The 27,975-nt window shown below is 43.9% G+C and overlaps 1 protein-coding gene across 11 annotated transcripts; it reads left to right on the forward strand.

Annotated features, from left to right (window-relative positions):
• LOC139556566 (CYFIP-related Rac1 interactor A) lies at window positions 1–27,597 on the forward strand. Of its 11 annotated transcripts, none has more exons than XM_071370673.1 (13): window positions 24–132; window positions 8,346–8,448; window positions 15,400–15,460; window positions 20,321–20,400; window positions 22,004–22,125; window positions 22,347–22,452; window positions 22,594–22,730; window positions 22,901–22,978; window positions 23,273–23,389; window positions 23,533–23,612; window positions 23,757–23,883; window positions 24,078–24,148; window positions 24,480–27,597. In XM_071370673.1, exons 4-13 carry the CDS (start codon window positions 20,331–20,333, stop codon window positions 24,541–24,543), a joined length of 972 nt encoding a protein of 323 aa, XP_071226774.1. In that variant the 5' UTR covers window positions 24–132; window positions 8,346–8,448; window positions 15,400–15,460; window positions 20,321–20,330; the 3' UTR covers window positions 24,544–27,597. The 11 variants fall into 11 exon arrangements, with proteins under 11 accessions (XP_071226770.1, XP_071226769.1, XP_071226765.1 ...); XM_071370670.1 differs by having other exon boundaries at window positions 15,400–15,454; XM_071370666.1 differs by lacking the exon at window positions 20,321–20,400 and adding an exon at window positions 20,594–20,673 and having other exon boundaries at window positions 15,400–15,454.
• Window positions 27,598–27,975: the final 378 nt, after the last annotated feature.

A 27,975-nucleotide genomic window follows, 5' to 3' on the forward strand; every position in this document is an offset into this window, starting at 1 on the left:
CGGTGTTGGAGGGAGGGGTCCACGGAAAAAAACATCGTTATTCTAAGGTTGAAAGTAGGGGGTGAAAGTGGGCTATCGGGGTGCAGAGACATCGGATCTCCCATTCAAAAGTAGTATTTTAAGAAGTCACTGGTAAGTGTAACTGAGCGAGCAACTTTAAGAACCGTTGTTTGGCTAATTAAGATAAACGGTAGTCGCGGTAATGTGTAGCCAACGTTAGCGACGCAGAATCAGTTAGTGTCAAGCGAGTTCACATGGATAGAAAAAGCCGCAGGAAGTGAGATTGCTAACGTAGCTAGCCTACTCGTGTGTTTTTCAAAATACGAATGCATACATGCTGCGTTAGGTAGCTAAATCCATTAGCTAACAATTGCCTATACATTTGTATCTAAATCATTATTTCTAAAAACTTAGTAAAACTTCCAAATACGGAGTTATTTTCGGCAATGAAATTGTTTTCTGGTCATGAGCTTGACAGTAGTGCTGCTAGTCTAGTGAGCCAACTAGCTAGCTAACGTGTGCTGCTTACTGCTGCTGCTTTGCATGTTCATACTGGTTCACGACTTTAAAATAACAACATCCTAGTTTTGAAAAGGTGAAACTAGCTTTTGATAATCTGTTGAATATCAACAGCTCTCCGTAGTCCAGTTGAGCATGGCCACAGTATCTTTTCACATACTTTAACGTTAGCTAGCTTGCTATTTAACTGATAACTACAACATCACTAGCCTCAGGCCAGTGTCTCAGGAAGCAAAATGTCTCAGAAGCAAAATCAAAACTGTGAATTACTTCCTAGCTCAGGGCATCCAGCCCATACAATTGGGAATAGGCGCTCTATGTTCCAACCTGCCAAACCGGCAATGGAGTCTAGTGATTTTTGACTTCAGGGTGCCTCTGCCAGTATCAGACCGCAACAGCTGTTTCTCACTTGACAACCAACTAACTGCCAATTAATGACTCTGCTGCTAGCTCCTGGGAAAGTGATTGCAGAATTAGAGAGAGCAGCTCCAACAGATTCATCATGGGCACACAAACAAGTCAGCAGCAGGCAGGAAAATGGACCTTCATTGGTTAGACATGGGAACATAGCTAGCTGACTGGACCACCCAAATACTTGGCATTTTTGTGTTTCTGTCTGTGTGCCCAAACCAGCCTGCGCTATTCCTTCACCACCAGAGGATTCCCTGATTTATTATTGTGCCTGATCCATTGTGAAACTCTGCCGGTGGTTGGACGTACAGCGACAGATGCACTTCTCAACGCTGAGTTGGGAGCAGGGCCTCTTGGTGTGTTTAGTTTCGGTTGGAACGCCAGGTATCTTGTTGCAGCATTTCTTCAGTCAGCGCTGTCACTGTTACGGCAGATGGGTTTTGTGAATAGGGATAATTTGACCTGGAAATGACTGAACTCTGTAAGTAGGTTAAACTTCCTCTTGACCCTTGTTTTTGCCACAGTGTCATACTGCCAATACTGTACCTACTGTAACCTAATTGGAGCAATTGAAGATATTGTTTTTTTCCCCCCTGTTGAGGTTCCTTGAACCTTGACTACTCAATTACTGTACAGTTTTTGTGAGGACTTTGTCAGAGATTTATGGACACCGGATATCATGTTGAGTGATGTGTTGGAACATATGAACATGTTATAAGGACTGAGTGCGAAAGAACTTGAAGTAAACTATTAGCTCTTGGCAAAGCATGGGCGGCAGGTAGCCTAGTGGTTAGAGCGTTGGGCCAGTAACCCAAAGGTTGTCGGATTGAATCCCTGAGCTGACACGGTAAAATCTGTCATTCTGCCCCTGAACAAGGAACAAGCCACTGTTCCCTGGTAGGCCGTCATTGTAAATAAGAATTTGTTCTTAACTGACTTGCCTAGTTAAATAAAATATCGGCATAGTTTACCCACCCAAAATTCTCCACTTTCTCTCCAGCTGGTAGAGAAGCGAGTGTAAAATCATAGTTAATCCATAAATGTCCTCTGCTCAGTTTTGTGCACCTGACTGAGACTGAAAAACAGGATGCGCTCGCTTGCCACTTTCACAACCAGTCAGAGGGTTGCTGTTTATTGTGGTTTTGAGCTGCTCCTGCGGTGTCCTATCACCAGTAGCAAACACCGTAGACATTGTCTGATTTGATATTTTGCACAAATGTGCTTTTTGTGTTTTAACCTAAACGTTGCCAGAATTGTTATTTTCTTTGAATGTTTTAGTCTTCATTGCGTTATTGAAAACACTTTTTTTTTTAGGGACTTTTTTTTAATAGAGAACTAGTCTACATTTTACTTTGGTAGTCATTTGTTGAAGTCTAAATCAAGCTTTGTGTCAATCTTATTTTGGGGCATAACATTTATTATCCCACCGGATTTCCTCCAATAACCTAATATCTGATTTTGGTATTGGCCTAGCTAACCAAGTAATTCCTCTGAGCTTTATTCAAGACATGCGCCTAAGGGTCAGACGATCAGATCTTTCAACGCCTGGAGAATTGTTTAACGTTAACATCTCAGGGACACAATAATATACCATTAGGCCTAGCCTATATATAGCAATCTTATAATAAAGTCTAGCGATTGCCGTCTGTTGTTGCCTACAGTTTGACTTCCAAAATGACAGGCTGGAACCCCCCCCCCTGTCTCCTCTCAGATGCCCTCTACAGATTATCAGGCAGTTTACCACGGCCCATCAGGGTGTAGCAGCATGCTGAATCAGCTAAAAGGCCATATGGACTGGATTCAGACAGCAGCAGCACAGACCTGAGCCTCATTGCTCAGACTCAGCCATGATGATAAGATTGGGATGCCTCTGAATAGGCCTAGATGGGTTGGCTGTCTGACTTAACCCCTTCATCTCTGAACCAGCCTTTAGGCTCCCTCAGAACCATCATATGACCAGTAAAGTGATCTTAGTCATATATAAATCTGATCTTTATGGCTCTGGGCTATATTGTTCAATGCTCTGATCTGTGAAATGAAGTGATGAATGTTGGTAGTGTTAGGACGTACGTGTCCATAACCTTAGCCTACATGCCATAGCAGTGTTTTCATGTAGCCTATGCATGGTCAATGAGTGTGTGAGGACCTGGGAACTGTCCCTTATTTGTGTCGTGCTAAAATGTTCTAATTTGTCCATGCGCAGAGCTTATGTTCCCTCTCCCCACGTGATATTGCAAAGCATTGCTAAGTTTACTTTGCCTGGAGAGCCTAGCTCATGCATAAAGGGTTATCTTGGGCTTAACCGGATAAATAAACAGAAAATGTTATGATCAGGGAATAGGCTACAGCACCATCGTAGAAACAGGTGCTGCGTGAGTGAAGTCACACGTTTGGAAGGTCAACAACGCGGTAGCCTATTTTGTCTTCAATTATTCTGTTAATTTTTACATGAATTCAGGCTTTCGTTCATTAGACCATACGCAGGCCATATGAAGGGCAAACCGGTGCGGCCAGTAAAAGTTTGAGTAGCATAGTAAATAATAGCCTATTTTTGCAGGCTGTATTTGATTCCGTGCCTCGACGGGAATATTTATCTTGCATAGAACACGCAGATACTGTTCTACTGGGGAGTTTGTTTTATTTTTTCTATTTGTTACTCGTTATGTTTGCAGAGGAAAAGGAAAAACAAATGTGGACTGTTCCAGCATCTTCAAAGTGCACCTCAGTAGAAATAATTATTTTCAATGTTCCTTATTTTTTTTGCCATGGAGGCAATGATTTTGCCTTGGCACAGCGCCACAGCTAAATAATTGCAGCGGAAACACTGCCATAGTAGCCATTTTTCAGATGTTTTGTTTCTGTTCAATATTGGGCTTCCAGGATTTTATTTTTCCGCTCTGTTTTTTCCCCCAGACAGGAAAGGAGGTATTTGTATCTGGCCGTGCCTGCCCTGCTCTGAAGTGCTCTGCAAATCATCATCTGGTAGTTTGAGTTCCTGTTTCACCCAACCTGTCTGTCTGGGGAAATAAGTGTTTGAACTGAACTGCCCCGGTTATATGGCAGTAAACAAACGTCCTGCTCACGTTTCACTTTTCTCATTCATATCCGGAGAGTCTGAGACTAACGCTTTGTGGTAGTCAAATCTAAGAGCGAGGTTAGTCAAATTTTATTTGTCACATGCGCCCGAATACAACAGGTGTAGACCTTACAGTGAAATGCTTACTTACAAGCCCTTAACCAACAATGCAGTTTTAAGAAAAATATAAAAATAATAAATATAAGTAACAAATATTTAAAGAGCAGCAGTAAAATAACAATAACGAGGCTGTATACAGGGGGTACCGGTACAGAGTCAATGTGCGGGGGCACTGGTTAGTCGAGATAATATGTACATGTAGGTAGAGTTATTAATGTGACTATCCATAGATAATAACAACAGAGTAGCAGCGGTGTAAAAGAGGGGGGGGGGGAATGCAAATAGTCTGGGTAGCCATTTAATTAGATATTCAGGAGTCTTATGGCTTGGAGTATAGAAGTTGTTTAGAAGCCTCTTGGACCTAGACTTGGCACTCCGGTACCGCTTGCCGCGCGGTAGCAGAGAGAACAGTCTGACTAGGGTGGCTGGAGTCTTGGACCATTTTTAGGGCCTTCCTCTTACACTGCCTGGTATAGCGGTCCTGGATGGCAGGAAGCTTAGCTCCAGTGATGTACTGGGCCGTACGCTCTACCCTCTGTAGTGCCTTGCGGTCAGAGGCCAAGCAGTTGCCATACCAGGCAGTGATGCAACCAGTCAGGGTGCTCTCGATGGTGCAGCTGTATAACCTTTTTGAGGATCTGAGGACCCATACCAAATCTTTTCAGTCTCCTGAGGGGAAATGGGTTTTGTTGTGCCCTCTTCACGACTGTCTTGGTGTGCTTGGACCATGTTAGTTTGTTGGTGATGTGGACGCCAAGGAACTTGAAGCTCTCAACCTGCTCCACTACAGCCCGTCGACGAGAATGGGGGTGTGCTCGGTCCTCCTTTTCCTGTAGTCCACAATCATCTCCTTTGTCTTGATCACGTTGAGGGAGAGGTTGTTGTCCTGGCACCACACGGTCAGGTCTCTGACCATCTCCCTATAGGCTGTCTCGCCGTTGTTGGTGATCAGGCCTACCGCTGTTGTGTCATCCGGAAACGTAATGATGGTGTTGGAGTCGTGCCTGGCTCTGCAGTCATGAGTGAACAGGGAGTACAGGAAGGGGACTAAGCATGCACCCCTGAGGGGCCCCCATGTTGAGAATCAGCGTGGTGGCTGTGTTACCTACCCTTACCACCTGGGGTTGGCCCGTCAGGAAGTCCAGGGTCCAGTTGCAAAGAGAGGTGTTTAGTCCCAGGATCCTTAGCCTAGTGATGAGCTTTGAGGGCACTATGGTGTTGAACGCTGAGCTGTAGTCAATAAATAGCATTCTCACATAGGTGTTCCTCTTGTCCAGGTGTGAAAGGGCAGTGTGGAGTGCAATAGAGATTTGCATAATCTGTAGATCTGTTGGGGCGGAATGCAAATTGGAGTGGGTTTCTGGGATAATGGCGTTGACGTGACCCATGACCAGCCTTTCAAAGCACTTTGTGTGTTGTGTAGAAGGAAATGGGCCTCATAAATGTTGAAAAATTGGCGAACAGTAAGCTTAATTCTCCCACTGGTAGCCTATTTGAAATGAAGTCAAACACACTATTACCTAATTTGTTAGTTAGCTACATTGACATCGTAGACAATTCTGCCTTGTTTAGGCTATAGCCTAATGACCATCAGACGGACACAAGCAATGTTGTTGAAACCAGAGCTGAGGCATGAATCATATTGTAGGTACAAATAGGCCTATACTCAACTCCCTCATATCGATTTGTTAATCTCTGTGTTTGAAAACGCCTCAACAGTCTTTGTCATAGGCCTATTTCATATACCTTATTTTTTGCCATAAGTACAGTTCTTTGTAAGCCACCTAAATGCTTTGGAAACACCAGTTTCCTTATCCTAGTCGTTAACGTGATTGACTTTCATCCCATGTTACCTGCCCAAAAATGACAGTAACTGTTCAGTCATTAGTCCCTAATAGTTTAGTTGAAAACCTGGTTTATTGCGGAGTGGCAGTAAGCCATGCACTCGGTCAAATAATGCCATACAGTTCAGTCGTTAGTCGCCTTACGATTTGAATAGACTGGTCAGTGATATAGGCCTAATCCTGGAGAGTTAGCTTGCCTGCCACGCATTCCTACCGCTCTTTTTCATAGTTCTCTAGCTGGTATCTGATCTTGACCGTAAACCTTGGCCCCTGCATGGCTGCTTGTCTGTTCTCAGCTCCGCAGCGTGCTCATTGATTACAGCAGCTGCTCGAACAGGAGGGAGATTTATGCTGTTTTGGTAATGGTAACAGTCTGTGAAAGTACTGGGAATATTGTTCAGGCGAGAAAGAAGCGCAGTCACCCATCTCTGGGTAGTATGTAATAACCAAATGCGCCAAAAAAGCCTACGGGTCAAGTGCAATATTCAGAAATGTATCAAGTTGAGCGAGCATGCTTCGACAGTAGTGTGGTAGAGGTCCTGAAACTAACTTTATTAAAGAACAAATCATAACATGACCACATTTAATTCAGTTAGCTTTGTTGTTCAACTCTCTTCCTCTTTTGCAAATTTCCTGATATGTTTTGATTTTAGGTTTTATTTATTCGCACCAAAGAAAATAAGTGAAAGACAAAACAATACAGATTCTTAAAAACACTAGTAAAACGGTGTGGTGGTGAGGTTGGAAGCCCAAAAAGGCTTATATGAGAACCACTCTTCCCTTATAGGCGGTCTTTCGTTCTATAACTTCTAAGCTATTTAACTCGGTGTTGCCGACGACAACCTGCCGGCCGGCAGCTGCAGTGCGAAGGTGAGGAATTTGGACCATGTTGAGGAGGAAGTAACGAGGTGGGGTGGCTTAGATATGTTTGACAGCCTGATATGGACCACAGCCAAAAGGGCAGGTGCAACACCTCTCCTCCATAACCACGTGCCACTGCATCCTAAGCGGATCGGCCGGAGTAATGACCTCTGGCTTCAGGCCCAGGCTATATCTCATGCAGACAACACTCTATAATGGTTATTATCCTCAGACTATACTGTCCTAATAATATACAGTGTAATGTGGCTGTAATCGCTCAGTCAGTGCTTGTTACGCCAGAGTGGGTTTGATTCTTACATTATCTACTGGATAGCAGCTGCTTAGGATAAAAGCGACTCATTGAAATCTTACGACAAATAGGCCTAACATTTCTGTGCTTACATGTTGGGCCTAGCTAGCTTAGCGTAGCCATAGCAGTCTCCACCCCCAGGAAAAAGGCCTGTAGTGTATCTCCTCTCACACACACACACTGAGAAATGGCTCCTTTGTATCTCAGGGCTTTTGACATGCAGAAACCACCAGAACAGAAGTGCTATTCAGGCCGAAGAGGTCGACGTAGGAGGATTTTTTTACGCCTGGAGTCCCACGCGGTAATGAACTGGTTGTAAGGGCAGACGGCAGGGCACTCCTCTCTGGCTCTGAATACCACAGCAACCCTCAGTCTCTCAGTGCCACTGACTGGCTGGGCTGACTGATTAAAGAGCCCTTGTTGTTTACCTCTGTTTCCTCCTTACCCCTTTAGCTCTGTCTCTGTTTGTCTCTCTTTCCACTGTTTGCTTTAATTGAAGGTCTACACTGCTTGGTAAACAAGAAGCCAGACGACTGAGGCGACGTCTAAAATTGAAAATGTTGCTTTGATGCCGTGACCCTTAACCTCTGTACAGTGTTCGTCAGACGTCATAATCTCCCTCCCTCTTACTACAAACCCACATGTGGGGGCTGCAGTGCATTTGTCTGAGTTCAGCCCCAGCCTTTAGCCCAACCGTGCTAATGGGAGTGAGCAGCTGAGTGCCCTTCAGAGGAGGGCTAGTCCATGTGGCGGTCGGTCAGAGGAAGCAAGGCAACCATGGTGGGTGGGTAGGCAGGTTCCCCTCCACACCCAACCCCCATGCCCTCTGCCCATATAAGGGCAAAACTCAGCCAGCCTCCCTGAAGCTGAGCTCAGCGCCCTGACCCATTACTGGAGCTCCAAGCCTGAGGGAGGCACAGCTCTGCTCTCCTAACCAAGGTTTTTAAGCCTGTTTTTCTCGCCAGTCAAAACAGTGTAGCGAGGAAGGTCTTTAAGAATGGATATGAGTGCGCCACAGCCACATGGTGGTTGTGATAAAGTGGAGCGTGCAGTTGTGGGCTAAGGCTGTAGTTGAAATGCTTCAGCCTGAGCTTAGTGCATTTTAGGTTGGTGGCTTGCCTGTGACAAATTATTTTATATGGTAGCCTAAATCACTAAGTCCTATGACGTTTGTCCCAAAACATTATTATCATTTTTTTCAAAGGTTACCGTAATGGAGGATGTCGACTAGGCATTGGCGCACAAAACACACTGCCTTGCTACCGAATAACATCCTGTCTACAGTGCTCCACTACTACTGTACTACAGTGAGTATTCGTAACATTCACCTCTGAGGTTACAGGCATGTAAACCAAGGCCAGATGTTAGCCTTACGTAGTCGCTAAATACATATTCAGAAGGACTTTTTATGGTTCTTTCGTCGTTATGAAGCTAAAATGACCAATAACGCCATGAAATGTTACTCTAATTGAAGGATTTGGCTTGAGGGTCGTTTTTTACTTTTGGGTTTGTATTCTTACAACGGACCGAAAGTGACGTTTGTGTTATTGGGGAGGTTTTGGGACAAATTGGTGGCTGGCAAAAGACACGCTCTTTACATTTGGTACTACTGTACTGAATAGTAGTAGTTGCGCTTGCCAGGCCTTTTTACGAACGTCCTCCGGACAGAAGTTAATTTCAAACTCTAGTGTTGTTTTGATGCGCTCTGCCTTGGCCCTACAGCAAGTTTTGCAGTCTTGGTTTGAAAAGCTGAAAATTAAACTTGGAAATCTGTTGGTGTTACTTCCATTTCTTCAGTAGTTGGGGAATATACCGTGTTTCATAACAGCAGTGGAATACAGCCAGGGGAGATTACGCTGACCATGTTCTGTCGTTTATGAGTAGTGCTCCCCTGACCTCTTCCTCTTTCATCTGTTCAGTGGTCTCTCTCCAGCTGTCCCGAAACACAATATAAAGAGTCTGTTCGGCGATTCATGCCATGCTATCATAAGCTCGTCATTCCTCTGATGGTTGGTTTGGCGTTTTTTGAACCTGCGATTTATTGACGAGTCGGATTCCAAAAGGGACTTCATCTTCCATCAACTGGTAATGCATGGTAACTAACATTTGATAGGCTGTATGACTAAGCTAGATGTTCAAACTGACGGTTGAATTGGTGGTTTTCTAAGATGCTGAGTTGCGTGGTGTGTACAGACAATGGAGGACAGACAGGAAATTAATCTTTCTCTTTATCATTTTTTCTTCTTTCATTTGGCAAGCTTTTGGCTTCCCCCCCCTTTTTTCCCCTCCATGTTCAGCTCAGCAGCAGTCTGTCTCAGAGTAGTACACTGATTTGAAATAGTCACCTGGGTGAGAACTTTCTCCCGCGCCTTTTAGGTCGAGTTGAGCTAGTTAGCTGGGTTTGTGCAGAGGAAGAACAAAAAACAGCGTTTCCTGCTCTCTTTGGTTTTGATGTGTTTAGACTACTGTCTTCAGGCACAGTGCAATAGCAGGGTGTATATGTCCTTGTCAAATGTAGGACAGGAGGTGACATAATTTTGTCTATGACTATCATGTGATGCGTAGGCTAGATTTTTTTATTAATTAACTTAAATTAGGCTAATTTGCTAACACAAACCTCTAAAGATGATATGTAACTAATTAATAGCAATTGCTCCTAATATTTATTGGCTGATATAAGAATATACAGAGATGAAGGAAATTGTATTTCCACTATCAGGTAAGATCAGAATTGCTAATATGAAATCAGACTTTGATCTGGAGTCTACGTCTCAAATGAGGCTGATTGTGACGATAACAGTGAACTTTGTCCCTTTTGCCCGTCAACACATCTTGGTGCCCTTGTCCAAGCAAGGGATTGGTGGAAATAAGCATATTAGTGTTGGGGCATTGTGTTCAGTGCTGGTTTTGGGTCAATTCTGTTTTGCTCATTCAATTGAAATGAATGAATGAAGGTGTTTTTTCTTATCCGGAACGAACAGGAATTTACCCTTAAACCTACTAAGCCCCAGCTTCCCAATGGCTCAGAATGTGTTCTGTCATCATGTCTGGTAAAAACAATGGTTAAATAAAAGGATCATATTCCTAAAGAAAAAGGATGTGCTCTTAACTAAATCATATCCACTGCTTCAGTGGACAGAGAGGAGACAGGCTAGACTGCTATGCTGTTGCCGTGCAGAGTTGAGATGGCTAGATGGCCTGGTGTTCTGACACACGGAGTCGTTTACTCGAGGGACGCTGTTGATCTTCCAGTCCATTGAACCTCCATCACTAACCCAGGGTTGACCCTGGAGAGAGTGTGCCAGTCTGTCGGTTAAGAGCTGCTCACACTAAGCTCAGGCAGATGTCTCGCCACAGGAAAAACACTTTGCCAAGACAGCGACGAGTGCTGCTGCTACACTGTACACACACACACACACACACACACACAGGGAAAGAGACGGACATCTTGGAATCCTGAGGCGGCAGCATGGGGAGAGCACCGCCTGGGTTTTGCCAGACTCCCATTGGCTCCCTTTGGGTGACCTCCATTCTGAGCATAGTCTATCGCTCTCCTGCTGGAGATGGAGAACATTCTAGTGAATAATGGATTCCCAGGTGAATTCTGGGATCTCCGTTAGCTCGTTAACAACAGACCTTCTGACTGACACACTATCCAGGCCGTGACTATGGCCAACATTTGTGTATTTTCACATTTGCCTATAGCTGTGATAATGAATTCTTTCCATACAAAGAGTTCTTTTGACTCTGACGGAGTCATTAAGAAGCCTACTTACTAGGCCTAGACGTCTCTCGCTCTTTCTCTCTCTGACTCAGAGAATTGTTTGTCTCACTCATTCACTCTCGCGCGTCACTGAACGTGTCTGTGAAAGATGTTCCTCAAATCTGTCTGCTTATGTGATGACTGAAGTGAAGTCGTCCCCTCCCGGTCTGAATGAGAACAAGATGAGAGGGGTTCTAGCTCTGCTTGGAACACCTTCAGTAGAATCAGAATTGAGTAGAATGTCTGACTGACTGAGTGTTCCGGTTCACTGTGTCAGTGAGTAACAAAGAGCTGGTGAGGTGTGTTTCCCCCCCCGTGGGGTTCCGCTACAGAAATGTCATCTCCTGTGCTCCCCCCCCACCCAACCCTGTCCAATGGCCCGTAGTAACCGTGGCAACAGTTTAGCACCTAGACAGGAGGCCGCAGGCTCTCAGCAAAGTGTGCATGCGCGGAGGTGGATCACGTTGTCCAGAATTCCTGACAGGAGAGGAGACCTGGAGGTCAGAGGGGAACACCCATTATCCCTGACACTACTACTATTCTGACGGATCAATCAGCATTCGATTAGCACCACACACTGGAGGTCTTTTGTCGTGTTACACTAGATAGTTAGCCATTGTGATGTAGCCTTAGCATACGTCCTAAGCTCATTAGCTGTGTGTGTGTGTGTGTGTCTAAGCAGACTTTTCCTGTAGACTCTTCGTCATAGCCTGGTCCCAGATCTGTTTGTGCTTTTGTCTACTCCATTGTCGTTAGCATGACAATTCCATAAGGAGTTGGCAAGAGAGCAGAAACAGCCTGGCACCCAGGCTAACTTCATCATGCTAAGGAGCAACACGGCATCACTGTTCAAGAGACTGGCCACGATTCAGCCTCAACATTGAATGTCCAAAGATGCACACCATCCTATCTCTTCTGATCTAGGTACAACACTGGTGTTTGTTATTACTGTGGTAGGGTCACCGGGCTGGAAAATTCCTCTCTGCTGAAAAACATGTTTATTTTCTTGTTTTCTCTCTCTATCCCAAAGGGCACTATATTTTATTTTTAGTGCTCTACTACTTTTTGACCAGAGTGCTATGGGCCCTTGTGAAAATGAGTGCACTAAATAGTTAATAGGATGCCATTTGGGACGGAGACGGTCTCTCTTCCTGATTCCAGTACCTGCTGTCTCTCTTTCAGGGGAAACGCAGACTGAATCTCTCCATCATTCCAGAAAGAGAGAGAAAAAGGGAGAGGGAGGAAGAGGGTCTGTTTCGTCGGTAAAATGTGTGTTGGATGGAGTGGTCTGTGCTGTACACATTGGCTGCCTAGGTGTGTGTGTGTATCGCGTGTGGTGAGTAATGGAGTGTCTAGCGTGTCGAGGACAAGACCACTCGTGCATTGAACCACGGGGATCCTCCTGCTTGCCACTATGCCCATATAAGGACTTCTGCTCCACCACTACAACAGGCCCCATGGGACCAGCCCAGCCCTCTCCATCTATTCCCTCGCTCCACAGCCAGCCAGGTTGGATGGAGGTGTGGGGGGTGAGGACTATTTGCTGTGACCGATGAGGAGTGAGGTAGAAGAAGCAGATCTGTCTCTCCGTCCACTCCAGAGTGTGTTTTCTGTGACCCACCAGAGCAGGAGGCTAAGGGACTGTCATCAGGACCAGAGGCCCTGAAGCGGAGCTATAAGCTTGGGCCTTAAGTCATGCGCTGTCGCTAGAACCGATTCCTGAGTCTAAGGGAAACCCAGTAGACTGAGTAGTGTGTGCGTGTGTTTGTGTATCTGTGTCGTAGCAACATGCAAGTGTCTTCACTGACATTTTCAACCTCTCCCTGACCGAGTCTGTAATACCTACATGTTTCAAGCAGACCACCATAGTCCCTGTGCCCAAGAAAGCGACGGTAACCTGCCTAAATGACTACCACCCTGTAGCACTCGCATTGGTAGCCATGAATTGCTTTGAAAGGCTGGTCATGGTTCGCATCATCCCGGAAACCCTAGTCCCTCTCCAATTCGAGTACTGCCCCAACAGATCCACAGATGACGCAATCTCAATCGCACTCCTGACTGCCCTTTCCCATCTGGACAAAAGGAACACCTATGTGAGAATGCTGTTCATTGACTACAGCTCAGAGTTCAACACCATAGTGCCCACACAGCTCATCACTAAGCTAAGGACCCTGGGACTAAACACCTCCCTCTGCAACTGGACCCTGGACTTCCTGACGGACCGCCCCCAGGTGGTAAGGATAGGCAACAACACATCTGCCACCCTGATCCTCAACACTGGGGATCCTCAGGGGTGTGTGCTTAGTCCCCTCCTGTACTCCCTGTTCACCCACAACTGCGTGGCCAAGCACGACTCCAACACCACCATTAAGTTTGCTGATGACACTAGTGGTAAGCGTAATCACCAACAACGATGAGACAGCCTATAGGGAGGATGTCAGAGACACACTGCCAGGACAACAACCTTTCTCTCAATGTGAGCAAGACCAAGGAGCTGATTGTGAACTATAAGAAAAGTAGGGCCTAACAAGCCCTCGTTAACATCGACGGGGCTGTAGTGCAGCGGGTCGAGCGCTTCAAGTTCCTTGGTGTCCAAATCACCAACAAACTATCATGGTCCAAACACACGGAGACAGTCGTGAAGAGGGCACGACAACACCTTTTCCCCCTCAGGAGACTGAAAAAATTTGTCATGGGTCCCCAGATCCTCAAAAGGTTATACAGCTGCACCACCGAGAGCATCCTGACCGGTTGCATCACCGCCTGGTATGGCAACTGCTCAGCATCTGACCGTAAGGCGCTACAGAGGGTAGTGCGAAGTCCCAGTACATCACTGGGGCCAAGCTTCCTGCCATCCAGGACGTATATACTAGGCAGTGTCAGGAAGGCCCTAAAAATTGCCAGAGACTCCAGCCACCCTAGTCATAGACTGTTCTCTATGCTACCGCGCGGTACGGGAGCACCAAGTCTAGGTCCAAGAGGCTTCTAAACAGCTTCTACCCTCAAGCCATAAGACGGCGGAACAATTTAATTAAATGGGCACCTGGACTATTTACATTAACCCCCCCCCCCCTATTTACATTAACCTGTACCCCCGCACATTGACTCGGTACCAGTACCCCCTGTATATAGCCTCGTCATTGTTATTTTGTTTATTTAGTCAATATTTTCTTAACTCTTCCTTGAACTGCAATGTTGGTTAAGTGCTTGTAAGTAAGCGTCTCACGTTAAGGGCTACACCTGTTGTTTTTGGCGCATGTGACAAATACAATTTGAATGTGTGAGTGTACTTTAGTCCTGTTTGTGCGACTGCTGCTTACACACTTTTGTCATCTATGTTTGTGTGTTGACAAATCAAGAAACGGGGATTGGTGTTTTCTCTCGTCTCAGTGATACAAGCTCAGCACGTGTTACCTAGCTCTCTTTCTCTTTCGCTCTCTACACCTTGGCTGGGTTGGTGTTCAGGGTTGTCCTGTTGATTTTCCTTTCCCTGCCTACATGTTGGCACACAGTGGTGGGAGAAAATGGGTGCTTGTTTCGCTTCTTTTCAGGATTTCTGACAGATACTTAGGTTGGCCTATATGGGTGTTTAATGATTTGTTAGCATGTTGTACTTTTACATTTACCTACTCTTGCACATTTGTATTTTTATATCGGGCCGTTACACGGTAACAGAATGATGCTGAGACTCAGATTTTTTTCCCCTCACTTTAAAAGTATGCCAAACAAAAACGAATGATTGCAAAGTTAAACAAACCATACAAGGACTACTTTTAACAAGTTCTACAGAACATTTTACGAAACCACATCTACTTGAACAGTGCCGATGCAAAGTTTGGACTGTTTTCGCCGCCATTCTGTTAACAAAGTTTGCATCTGCGCTGCCCTGGAGCCTAATTTCCATTCTAATTCCTCAATATTAGATGAGGGAGATCTGATAGTGAACCAACAGTGATGGAATTCTGACGACCCAGTAAGCCATACAGTATGTGGGACAAATACAGAACGTGACATATTTTTGCTCTACATATCTTGACTCATTACAACGGGGCCAAGCTGTGGCATCTCACATGTGCTCTGTGGCAGTCTCTGTAGTTGGTGTGCGCGTGCTCCTTCCCCGCAGACTAGGTCTGGGTCTTCAGTGGGCTCAGAGGATGTTAACCTGGGACAGCTGAGAGATGCGTTTTAATCATGGTGCCTTCGCCCGCCTGCCGTCGTTATTTTACAACGACGCTTTCACTCTTGAGTAATTTAGTCCTGGAGAAGGAGAGAAGTTGATCAACGGAAACCTAATATTGTTTGTTTGGCCGTACACACACACACACACACACACACACACACACACACACACGTACCTAGTCAAAGATGCGTAACAAGGCGTCTGCACTTCGCTGTTGATCTGACGCTCATTGACAGTGCTTGCTTTTAGATGTTCAATGCACTATATTATGCACGACAATGAGATATTGACAGAAGCTGTCTTTATTTTTTTCAGAAACTAAGAATAAGTGGATGCTCTAGAAGGGAAGCCAAGTCCTCCGCCAGATAAGGTACAGGTAACCGATCTCTATCACAGTTTAGCTACGCCTGACCCCTGGGCCTGTGTTCATAATGCGTGTCAGAGTAGGATTGCTGATCTAGGATCATGCCCCCCCCCCTTTCCTTATTATCTTATTCATTCTGCTCTAAAAGGCAGAACTGATCCTGGATCAGCACTCCTACACTGCAACGTATTATACGGGGCCTGACCTCACCACCACACTAGACTCATTCAGTGACGCGATACAACCCTGTAACAATGTTCCTGTGGTTTCCATGATTACATGGTACTTCATCTAAGATTAGCTTCTTTGTTATGTAATATACACGACTTTCTCTTTGAATCTGCGGCCATGTTCTCACAGCTATTTGGTAATGTACACTGAAACATGTTTGAGGGGGTTGCACCAATGATGTTTCTCTATTGGTTGCACAGACCCAGATGGTGTACTCCTGCATGAAAACCCACTTGAAGTGGAATGTTTTAAGACCTGGGTCATGTTCAGCAGAGCACACCGTTGCCAAATGTTTTTTTTCATCAGGAAAGCTCAACTAAAATGTATGTTCTTATTGGACCTGTTTCTGTTGCACATCCTCAGTTTCATAGTTTTCTCCCATTCTGTACTGAACACCACCCAGGAGTAGGACTAAATCTTGGTCTGGGCAACCACCCTTGAGGCTTTAGTTATAAATTTACTGCAGTTCTGACATATGTGCAGCAAAGTGATATCCTGGTTTCAACCCAGAGCAGAAGTTGTGGTAGTTAGTTTTCTTTCTCTAGGCACTCTATTTTCCCCAACAGAGGTTTCGATATAAACTCAGCGAGGAAAGCCGTTTAGCATTGCACTCATTTCGACTTTAATTGCACTGAGATTTAATTATGAAGCACAGAGTGTGACAACCAGCGTCAATGACGTGCTATTTTTCAAAGTGAAATCAGGACAGTGTTATGGAGCGTATTAAACCAGCCCTACTGAGGACAACTCGCACAGCAGAGAAAATGAGAAAAACAACCATTTTAGACTTGACATTTAGACAGACTGTTAAAGCAGTATTGCTTTCTGACCTCCTAAAAGACTTCCCTTTAAGACATGGGTTATAATGATACACAAGGCCCTTTTTTTAAAGGGGAAATCTGCAGTTGCTACATCCAACTGCGGATTGCCCCTTAAGGCTGGCAGAAGAAAATGTGTCTTAAGACTTCTTTAGTGAGTTATCGTGTTTCCAGGTTGAGCCAATCCAAGACCGGAAAGAGGGGAACATTTTAAATCACTCGATCGTTGGTTTTCAGGTTAAAACATGCAACTAAATAGTTGACAGTGGAACCGAGCATGTCCTGAATTCCCCGCCATATTTACCCTTCTGTCTGTGAGAGGCATCGGAAGGTTACGCTGGAAAGGCCTTGTCTAATAGCGGGAAGTCTACTGAAGACTATCTCACACCGTTAACGTCTCTTATTCCTAGGAATTCTTTGAATGGGGACATGTTTGTTTGTAGTCAGTGTTCCTAACATTGAGCTGAACTTAGGCCTACTTTCCGGTAAGTTCCAGGGCACAGTAAGGTGACTAATGCAGCCAGTCAGCAACAATGTTGTTACTATGGTGATGCCCAGCCTAACTATCTCCCTCTCTGAATAATAGCTTGTGCTTGTTTAGACTGGCCCTGGGCCTGGACTTGTTGATTTTGTTTTCTTCGTCCCATTTCTCTGTGTGACACATGAGACTGAGACGGGAAATGGTAGTGAATCTACAGAGTCCATTTGAGCCTGATAAACAGAATCATCCAGCCTGGCCAAGGGGCATGTTCCACATTCTCCTCTCTTCTCCACACAGCTACAACGGGTCGCTTCCCAAATGGCTCCCAGTGTCCTATGTAGTGCACTACTTTTGACTAGGGACCTTGAGGCTCTGGTCAAAAATAGTGCTGCAAAGTGTAGGGAATACAGTGCCATTTGGGACACGGTCTGGAACTTTGACAACTGCAGTTGGTCTCCCACTCGAGGCCTTTATACGAACACCCTGATTCAACTGGATTGGTGGTCTCTAGAGACCACGGTTAGCTGAATTGGTGGTGTTAGTGCTGGGCTGGAGCAAAAGCCTGTATACCATACAGCTCTATCTAGAACTGCTGTATGCAGAAGTTATGAAAGGAGAGAAACAAACCCAGTAGTCGACTGATCTAGGACATTCAATGAAGCACTGTACTGGGAATAAGCAACGTGAGCCAACAGCAGCCCCTAGTGGGCAAAAGTGACGCAAAGGTGATGCACCCCTCAAATGGAATAAACTGGATTACTGGAGTATCTGAGTGGCTGAAGATTCTGAAAGTGGATTGATCGACTTGTCGACTTACGTAATGCTTTCTTGTTAAGTGTTAGCCGATCACTTTGAAGAGCTTTCCATTAAGAGAGATGCAATGTGGGAGACATGCAGTGTGATGATCATGTGCAGAGCACACTGTAACAGTGGGTCTTTGTATCACCAACCTAATAGTTACTGTCTGGTATCTGGAAAAAGCAGCATTAATATATCACTGTACTGCGTGTGAATTCTCTACAACTGAACACCTGGATATAGGCTAATAAATAGTACGTAGGCATTCCTATCAGTTTTACTAACACCCTTAGCTTATGGACCAATCGAACCACAAAGCACCTGCGTAAGTAGACCCAAACAGCCAACGGGCTGGATCATCCTGATCATTCACTCCCTCCCCCTTCTGTTTGGTCCAGCCGTGACTGCATTACCCCCCAGGGGACCTAGTACCCCTTGTTGGGAACCACTGCATTAGATCAGCCTCTCTTAATGGTGATCATGTTCACTAACCTCTGATGTACCTTGCCTGGTGTATAATTATGTTACAGTGACCTAAGCAGTGCTTAAAGTCGCCTATCCTCTGGAAATGATTACCACCTATTGTTCCCAATGAAATGGTTCAAAGGGTGTCTCAACTGGTGTTTTAAGACGTACACCGCTTTCCTATTGATTTAACAAGACTGAGCTCTTAAAAGGATCTGCCCCCCTTTTTTTTCACCTTAAATGACATACTGCTTCTTTAACACAGCGCGCCTCCAACCCGGAAGCCAGCCGCACCAATGTGTCGGAGGAAACACCGTGTACCTGGCCCCCTTGGTTAGCGCGCACTGCGCCCGGCCCGCCACAGGAGTCGCTGGAGCGCGATGAGACAAGGATATCCCTACCGGCCAAACCCTCCCTAACCCGGACGACGCTATGCCAATTGAGCGTCGCCCTACGGACGTCGCGGCCGGCTGCGACAGAACCTGGGCGCGAACCCAGAGACTCTGGTGGCGCAGCTAGCACTGCGATGCAGTGCCCTAGACCACTGCGCCACCCGGGAGGCGGATATGCATATTCTTGATTCCATTTGAAAGGAAACACTTTGAAGTTTGTGGAAATGTGAAATTAATGTAGGAGAATATAACACATTAGATCTGATAAGATGATACAAAGAAAAAAATAAATTTTTGTACCATCTTTGATTTGCAAGAGCGAGGCCATAATGTATTATTCCAGCCCATGTGCAATTTAGATTTTGGCCACTAGATGGCAGCAATGTATGTGCAATGTTTTAGACTGATCCAATGAACCATTGTATTTCTGTTCAAAATCTATCAAGACTGCCCAAATGTGCCTAATTGGTTTATTAATACATTTTCATAACTCTGCACTCTCCTCAAACAATAGCATGGTATTCTTTCACTGTAATATCATGCTAATCGCATTAGCCTACGTTAGCTCAGCCGTCCCGCGGGGGATCCTGAAGAAGTTTTAAAGGACTTCATCTTCTAAATGCTGGACCTGAAGATCTGGTTTTAATTTCGTCAGGCCTCCTAAATACACACACACACTGTGAGACATAGAGGAGCCACTGTGTTATTCCATTACACAGGCCTAGTACATGGAGTCCATAAATGCCTAACCCACAACTAAATCACATCAATATATCTTGATGTAGAGTAGTGGTTTTGCCTCTGGTTGAACCAGGATGTCTCAGTCGAGACCCAATATTCGCGTTGCGAAAAATAATTGGCAAAATACAATCTGGAAAACAATTTTTTGTGCTATATTGATAGTAAATGTAGTAATTATATGACAAGGGAACAACATTCCCACCTCATTGTCAATAACATTTTGCCCATATTCTTGAATGTTCATAAACTCTCGTTTGAGACTTCAAACACCAAAGTAGCGCTACTAATAATAGCTCCTATATTGAAAATACTGTGATTGAAGAAAAACATTTCAGAGATTAAATGATTCAAAAATGTTAGTTAAATATAGTTTCTACACACTTTCTACCTGGTTTAAGTTCAGGCTGGAGTCTATATTGAAAAAATATATATATATATATAATAAATTGCTCACACTCATGACCCATTCAAAAATGTGGGTTGCGACCCACCAGTTCTGAATCGCTGGGGTAGAAGACACCCCACATAACTAACACACACACACACACACACACACACACACACACTGGTGAGAGAATGCTAATGGACTGGAATGTTTTGACAGCGGCCTCTAAAATATTGTTTTCACTCTTGAGTGTCTGTGTGAGAGAACCACTTATCAGTCAGGCCTCTGAGATTTAGTGACTTTCACTTTACACAATGTTGTCGCTGTGGTTATCAAAGGACAGAAACGAGTTGAAACAACCTCTGTTGTACTATAAAATACTGTGAAATGTGTTCAAAGGGGATTAGAAATAAATGCCTTCTCTCTTTATAATCACCGAATGTTTTTACCACAGTGAATGTTCTCTTGAATAATTTGACACATTGAATTGTATATATATTCAAATGCATCTAAAAGGATTTTTACCGTTTTTTGTTTATCATTCTTTTCATTTTTGATCAGGTTTGCTGGAATGGGTAATCTTCTAAAAGTCCTTACAAGGGAAATAGAGAACTATCCACATTTTTTCCTGGACTTTGAAAGTAAGTCTAAAGTGTGCAGGAGTTTTGACAGGAGGTTGTAACCATAACTCTTCCCATAGTCTGTCAGTAAGCAGGTGGTTTGTATCTATGGGTCACTCCTGGACCTAAAGCTGTGGCGACGTCTCTGTACTTGTCTCGATCTCTCTAACACGCCACACACCTCCCTTTCTTCTCTCGCTTTCCTCTCTTTCAGAAACCAAATGGGGAATCTGTTAAAAGTGCTCACTTGCACTGAGCTCGAGCAGGGGCCAAACTTTTTCCTTGACTTTGAAAGTGAGCACAGCTTTTGCCTGGCCTGGGTTCTTCTTCCTTCTCTACATCTTCACTTCTGTACTGCTCCTTTACTAACCAGGGTTTTGGGACAATTTCAATTCGCTTCCAATTAGATTTATATATTTTTTTCCTATTGGCTGAAATGAACCGGAATTGTCCCTGACCTTTTTTTTTTTACTAACCTACCTGCATGCTTCATAGTCCCTCTGCTCCTAGAACAGCCCATTGCTTGCCTATTGTCGATCATCTAACCAAGTGATATCTGTTTAAAAGCCGGCATCTTTGTTTTTGCACGCACCATGTCATCTTCCTCATAATGTCTCCTTCCAGCGGATGATGCATTCTAAAAAGATCTTCTCGTATTGGATGTTTAATATGTCCTGACCTCCTGTTGGTCTTTGCTTGTCCCGCTGGTAGAGATCTTAGACTAGGCCCAGATGCAGTCGGAACTAGCGTAGGGGTCGTAAACCAATAGCGTCTCATGTTGCATGCGTTCATGCATCTTCATTGCCTTGCCCTCTTCCTACACATAATGTAGGTTAGACACGACAGCTGAATTACCCTGTAATTCCTGTTTTTAGCTTAAAGTCACACAAATGGGGGACGTGCTCACACCAAGCATATTACTTAGTGGTAACCTCATTCATCCCTTGTTGTCATAGCGTCAACATCACTCTTTATCTACCATAGAGGAAGGGAAGTAGGGGAATGTTTTACAATGCAAATACTCCCCACAGTCCATATTGTAACTGATGTTCTATATTTAGCCCTTGTCTGAAAATATTGTAGGCTGACTGTTAGCTGCAGCTTATAAGAAAATGCCTTGAGTATGATTTTGAAAAGCTAGCCTTCTAACGGGCAGAGCTGTGAATCTTCCACCTGCTGTAGCTTGGTCGGGAGGACCAGGTCATGCTGCTTTACTACTGTGAGAGACCTTGCCGCTCACCTGTTTTACCACAGAGTAGCCTTGCTTTGTCTCGTCGTGCTTTGAGTTTAGATTTAGTCTAGCTTTGATTCCAGAGATTCATGTCTGTCGGGCTTGCTGAATGTTTTTATAATTCCCTGAATAAAGTAAATTGATTTAATTCTATTAATTGCTTAGAAGTTGTATTACGGTGCGAGGAAAATGGCCTATACGTACATAATTTGTTTTCGACAAACCGATAGTCATACACATTGGAACTTCCCCAATTCCTGTAAACGTACAGTTTGCCTCATCACATGATCATTAAACACCAAATTGTCAGAATGTGTGTGAGTTTCATGTACAGTGTTTTGTTGTCTATGTGCTGCCTGTTAGCTAGCCAGGCTAACTGTTGTTGTGTGGCAGATGCGCAGCCTACAGACTGTGAGAGGGAGGTATGGAACCAGGTGAACACGGTGCTCCAGGACTCTGAGAGCATTCTCTCTGGCCTACAGGCCTACAAGGGAGCAGGACAGGAGATTCGAGATGTATGTATATCTACTGGATAATGCTGACACACACACACAGTCGTAGACCATAGGCTATTCCTATTCAGCACACACACAAACTGAAACAAACCTATACATTTATCGTTCTGTTAATGATCTCAATGACTTCCAATTCCCTGACCCGTTTAAAAAATATATATATATTATATATCCCATATAGATGTATATTTAACCATTTGTGTCTGTATGTGTGTCCCCAGGCCATTCAGAACCCGAATGACATGCTCCTACAGGAGAGAGCCTGGAACTCAGTCTGCCCCTTAGTCATACGGCTCAAAAAGTTCTACGGCTTCTCCCTGAGACTAGGTAAGTGCGACATTCAATCCCTCCACGAAGAAGCGCAGAGGGGGATGAACTAAAGTATTTTTGACAACCTAGCCTCTCGTTCTCCTGGTGTGTAGCCTGGCGTGTTTAAAACGTAATATCCGTGTGTTTCTGCTCCTGTAGAGAAGGCTCTCCAGGGCCTGCTGGAGTCCCTGACGTGTCCCCCCTACACCCCAACCCAGCACCTGGAGAAGGAGCAGGCTCTGGCCAAACAGTTTGCTGAGATCCTCCACTTCACCCTGCGCTTCGACGAACTCAAGGTCGGACTGACATGACTGCTGTTGGAACGCTACATCATCAAACCACACTTTTTTATTAAACACACATAATTTCTGTGAAAGTGCAAAGTTTTGTACCTGTTTTATTCCCTCCGGTAAAGAGTTCCTATATTGTCTATGTTGGTACTGAATGATTGTCCCCTGTCTTCCAGATGAGAATTCCTGCCATTCAGAATGACTTCAGTTATTACCGGAGGACAATCAGTCGAAACAGGATAAACAACATGAATGTGAGTCAGAGAAAGCGTTGTCATTTCTAGGGTTGCAAAAATCCTGTAACTTTCCCAATCCTGTAACCGGGATTTCTGAAAAACTTGGCAAATTTGGGGAACTTACCAGAATTCTGCATCCCTAGTTATGTCTATTTTTAGATCCAATGTGACAATAGCTCATCTGGGTTTTTTTGGGGCCTGGTTCGCAGTCTGAACTCCTTTGTCGTTGCCATCCAGTCTCGTCTTGACGCTAATGATGGATCAGACGTTGAGCCTGACTGTCTGTGTTTTACGCCTGTCTCGTCCCTCTAGTTGGATATCGAGAGCGAGGTCAACAATGAGATGGCCAACAGAATGTCACTGTTCTACGCCGAGGCGACGCCCATGCTGAAGACCTTAAGCACGGCTACGACAAACTTCGTAACCGAGGTGAGAGAGACTGGTCCTTTTCCTCTTTGATGGTCAGATTTGTGTTTAATTTGATAGCAGCACTGTTCAGTCTGTTTTTTGAGGCAAGTTGGTGTTATGTTGATAATATTAACTTTGTTCTACCCCCCCCCCCCCCCCCCAAGAATAAGACATTACCCCTGGAGAACACCACTGACGTTCTCAGCACCATGGCCAGCGTCTGTAAAGTCATGCTGGAGACACCGTGAGTTGACTTGACATTTAACAGCGTGACCTTCCAGGGAAAATATATCCAGAGCAACAGTATGTTTATTGATGCCACTATTAAACACGGTTCAATGTGTACTTTTTAATTGAATAGTGTGTGTCGATGTCCTTCTCTCTCCAGAGACTACACGAGCAGGTTCAACAGTGAGGACACGCTGCTGTTCTGTATGAGAGTGATGGTTGGAGTCATCATCCTGTACGACCACGTCCATCCCAACGGAGCCTTCAACAAGTCCTCCAAGATCGACGTCAGCACCACCTCTAATACATACTAATTCTATAATACCCTGAAGGCCCAATCTTACTCTGTTAGCATGCGTAATTTCACTCTTTCGTCTAAATCGTGTCAATGGGAAATGTGGGTGAGTGTGTGTTTCGAATGCTTTAAACATGTATTTCAAGGTAAATAATTTTTTTGTATGTTTTTTTTGTTTTTCATCAGATGAAGGGATGCATAAAGGTCCTGAAAGAACAACCAGCAGATAACGTTGAAGGTCTCCTGAACGCCCTCAAGTAAGTCTCAATCCTCACCTCAGTTTAGTACTTCTCTGATGAGGAAGACGGGTAATGTCCAACCTTACTAAAGTTTCTGAAATACCAAATGATTTAGAAATGGCGCCTTGGTAGGAGTGATACGTACAGTTTTTGACAATGTTATGGTACGGTGCTCTTTGGCTGGAAGCATTTTCTCGTCATACAGCGAACAGCCCACGTGACTCCTGTGTATCTTTTTTAGACGCCTTAATTAATATGGCCTGTTTTGATTAGAAACGTCTGAAAACAGCTGCCACCGCGGTGTTTCTGTCCCGTGGCCTGCTTCACATTAGTCTGCTCTCTCTTTCAGGTTCACCACAAAACACCTGAATGACGAGTCCACTCCAAAAAACATCCGAGCGATGCTCCAGTAACATTTCTATCGAACGAGGATCAATGTACTGACCTCAAAAAAAAAAGATGTATATGTTTACATAATTTAAACGACTGGATGTTAATACTTGTATTTACATAGTCATTCCTTCCAACTTACTGAATCATATATAGAACATGTACCTTTTACTTTGAAAAATGAATTGGCTATACTGTAATTTTGTTACAGCACAAATTGTGGATATACCTTTCAGCCTTACAAACTGAGCTTGGCAAGCAGCACTTGATGAAACAAGCACTCCGGTTGGTTCCTGTGAGTGAGCGGGCGAATGAAAGGAGCGTCATCATTGGTGGTTCGTTGTCAACAGAAGCTGAATTCTGAATTGATGTCGAACCGGGTCCCAGATCACTTTGCGCTGTCTTCCTAACTCCTATGGTTGTTCAATGTTGGCAAGACTGCACAAACTGATCTGAGACCATGCTACCCAATCCCTAGCCATCCCTGTAGATCGGAATGATTGGATAGGTGTAAGCAATATGGCGCAAATTCCACCTAGTCTATCAGAAGGCAAGGGGAAGATTGTTCAAACCTATCAGATCTACAGGAGTGCCTGTAGGGTAGGAACTAGAGCTTGGTTTGGAATTTAGCGAGGGGAAGCATCGAGGGGGGAAAGTGATGATGGCTTTCGTTTGAATTTTTTTCGGTAAGTTGGCAGATGTTGTTGTGCTTCGTTGGCAAGGAAGTGACGGTGCCATTAAGAAATAAACAAATCAACCAAATGTTTGAGCCTGTATGGCAGGAGGTTGAGGATACAGTATGTCATTTAGTTTTCTTTATTTTTCATGTATCAGGTGTGTTCCTTTTTGTATCTAACAGAAGTCCATTGCTCAAAGAAGCAGCTTTCAATACAAATTAAGTCATGGTTATTTTTAAGTGACACGCAGTGGCAAAAACAATTCCTTCCTTTTTGAGATCTCTACTCTGGTAGTAGGATAGCGGGGATTCTGATGAGCCTTCTCTCCTAGGTGTTCTCCTTTATCCTCTAAGGACCAGTGAAGCCTCAGTCTGACTGTGGTCCCATTCTCTATCCTCCGACCTGAAGTGTACACTCGTTCCCTCACCATTGGTGTAAGTGTTGACGAGACTAGAGGGAGTTCCCACACCTGTCCGTTCTATGAAGGGGTGTGAGCGAGTGCACACTTTGAGAAGACGGGTCGAGAATTGGACCGCGGTCACACTTCAAGACAGTCACTTCTGGTAGGGTGAAAAAGAAATCCCTAAAAATGTACACATAGCAGTTATCATTTCAGTAAACACAAAGTACCATTCTGTAGCATAAGGCCTTGTCGCTCACTCCTATACTCTTACTTACATCCGACTGTACAAATATATTTGTGTCACTGATTTTGTTTGGAGGCACTCCAAGATTAAATCTACACTCCATATCTTGGTTTGATGATTGATTAAATATGTCAATTTCAGACTGGTGTTGACCCCTGTAACTTGTGTTGTCCTTTTTGAAGAGTTTTTTGTGTGTGCAGCATTGTTTCATGCTAATGAACATTGACCAAAGGGGCATTATAGGAGTATTGTCGAAGCTCGTTCAGCATGTATGCACTGGTGTATCTTTGACTTGGTTCAGTGGTAAATAATATTCATCTAATTATTAACAGGAGAACGATATTGGAAAGTGATCTACAAAATGTCAGGATTGTGAGTGGCTTTTGTTCTGGAAATATGTGGTGTTCTATGGAATTGGCGAAACGGTCGTTTGGTGAAGGTCAGACAATCGCTTGTTATTGATATAATGACTTGAAGAAAATCCGCGGTAACTTGTTGTGCTGCTGTCTCGATCCTGTCTGTCCAGGCGCATGTGGATTTGAAGCTTTTTTTTATGATCGGGAAATGCATAGATGAACCATTTTAGACTATGGCTGTTTACACAGGCAGCCCAATTCTGATATTTTGCTCAATTATTGGCAAAAGAGCTGATTGGTCAAAAGACCAATGAGTGGAAAAAGATTAGAATTGGTCTGCTTGTGTTAACGCAGCCTAATAGGCCTATGTCATGTTGAGCAGCATGCGAACAATTAGCCTGGTCCCAGATCGGTTTGTGCTCCTGCCAACTCGCATGATGTCATTGTCAAGCCAAACATTTGTCACTTGACAATGAGTGACAGGGAGTTGGCATGATAGCACAGACTGGCACGCAGGCTACTAAACAATGGCCAAGCCTTTACAAATGTGTCCTGTTCATATTTTCCTTATTAGAGAAACCCACAACCCTACGACCATTAATGGGCTTTTATGCTAGACTAAAGTAGCCTGTCTTGTGCCTTTTCTTGTCACTAAGTCAGCAATAGTCACCAACCTCAGAGAATTATGAATTAAATGTATTTAATTATACAGTAAATTATTAGGATCTACAGTGTTAATGTGAAATGAGACGAAGGGCTATTATAGAGTTTAAAATCCACACAGTGAATATCTGTTTAGTATGTCATCCAAGCTTCAATAAAATCCTTACACTCAATGCATCTCTGTAACATTACTCATCGTGATGACATACAATACTACTAACAAACGTTTAAGAAAAAAAATAGGTCATATCCTCCATGGATTTTAACATTCATGTTAATTGTTTATTTTCTATATTTTCTGGTGATCCATAATGCACTGTGACAAGTGTGAGCCATACTTTTTGTGTGTGATGGATGCAATGTATATATGCAATGAATGAATACTGTACATGGACTGTCAGAAATGTCAAGCTAATTGTACACCGTATGATATTGATACATCAATATACTGAGGATGTTTCAAAGGTTTAATTCCAAAAAAGATTTCTGTCAAACGTCAGTCAGTATTGAACTACACAATGTCTTCAGCACAATACATGCTATTATTATTATTATTGTGTGTTGTATGCAAGCTGTGTTGAATATTGAGATATTTGAATATTAGTTGGATTTGTTTTAACTGACAATACTTTTTAATGGTTTGGAATGTTGGTTCAATGTTTATAAATGGCTTTTGCTTTATATTGAATGAATATGTGAACCTAAAATTAAACTGGTACATGTTCTGCACCTGGGTTTGTTGTCATGAATATTTTATTGACATTTTCCATACCAAACATCAAATCATATAGTCATGTCCATACACTGTATTCTTGTCATAATTCAACTTGGTGGAAATGTACGTCAACATGATTTGATGTAAATCAAGAGTATACTTCTCAGTTCCATCTTCCCAGTACTATTAGGTTGAACGGCTTCTCTTCTGATTCTCACTACTTCAGTATGTAGTACTGTTCTCAGTACTGTAGTACTGTACTTCCTCTGTATTGTATACCAGTGCTTCTCAACTGGTTTTGCCTCCGGACCCAAATTGGTACCCATTGTCTCAGTCGCAACTAAATATTAGCACTACAAAAAGCCACCTGGAAAAATATTTGTAATGCTATATTGAT

This window comes from Salvelinus alpinus, chromosome 27, assembly GCF_045679555.1.
Source record: "Salvelinus alpinus chromosome 27, SLU_Salpinus.1, whole genome shotgun sequence".
NCBI lineage: Eukaryota > Metazoa > Chordata > Actinopteri > Salmoniformes > Salmonidae > Salvelinus > Salvelinus alpinus.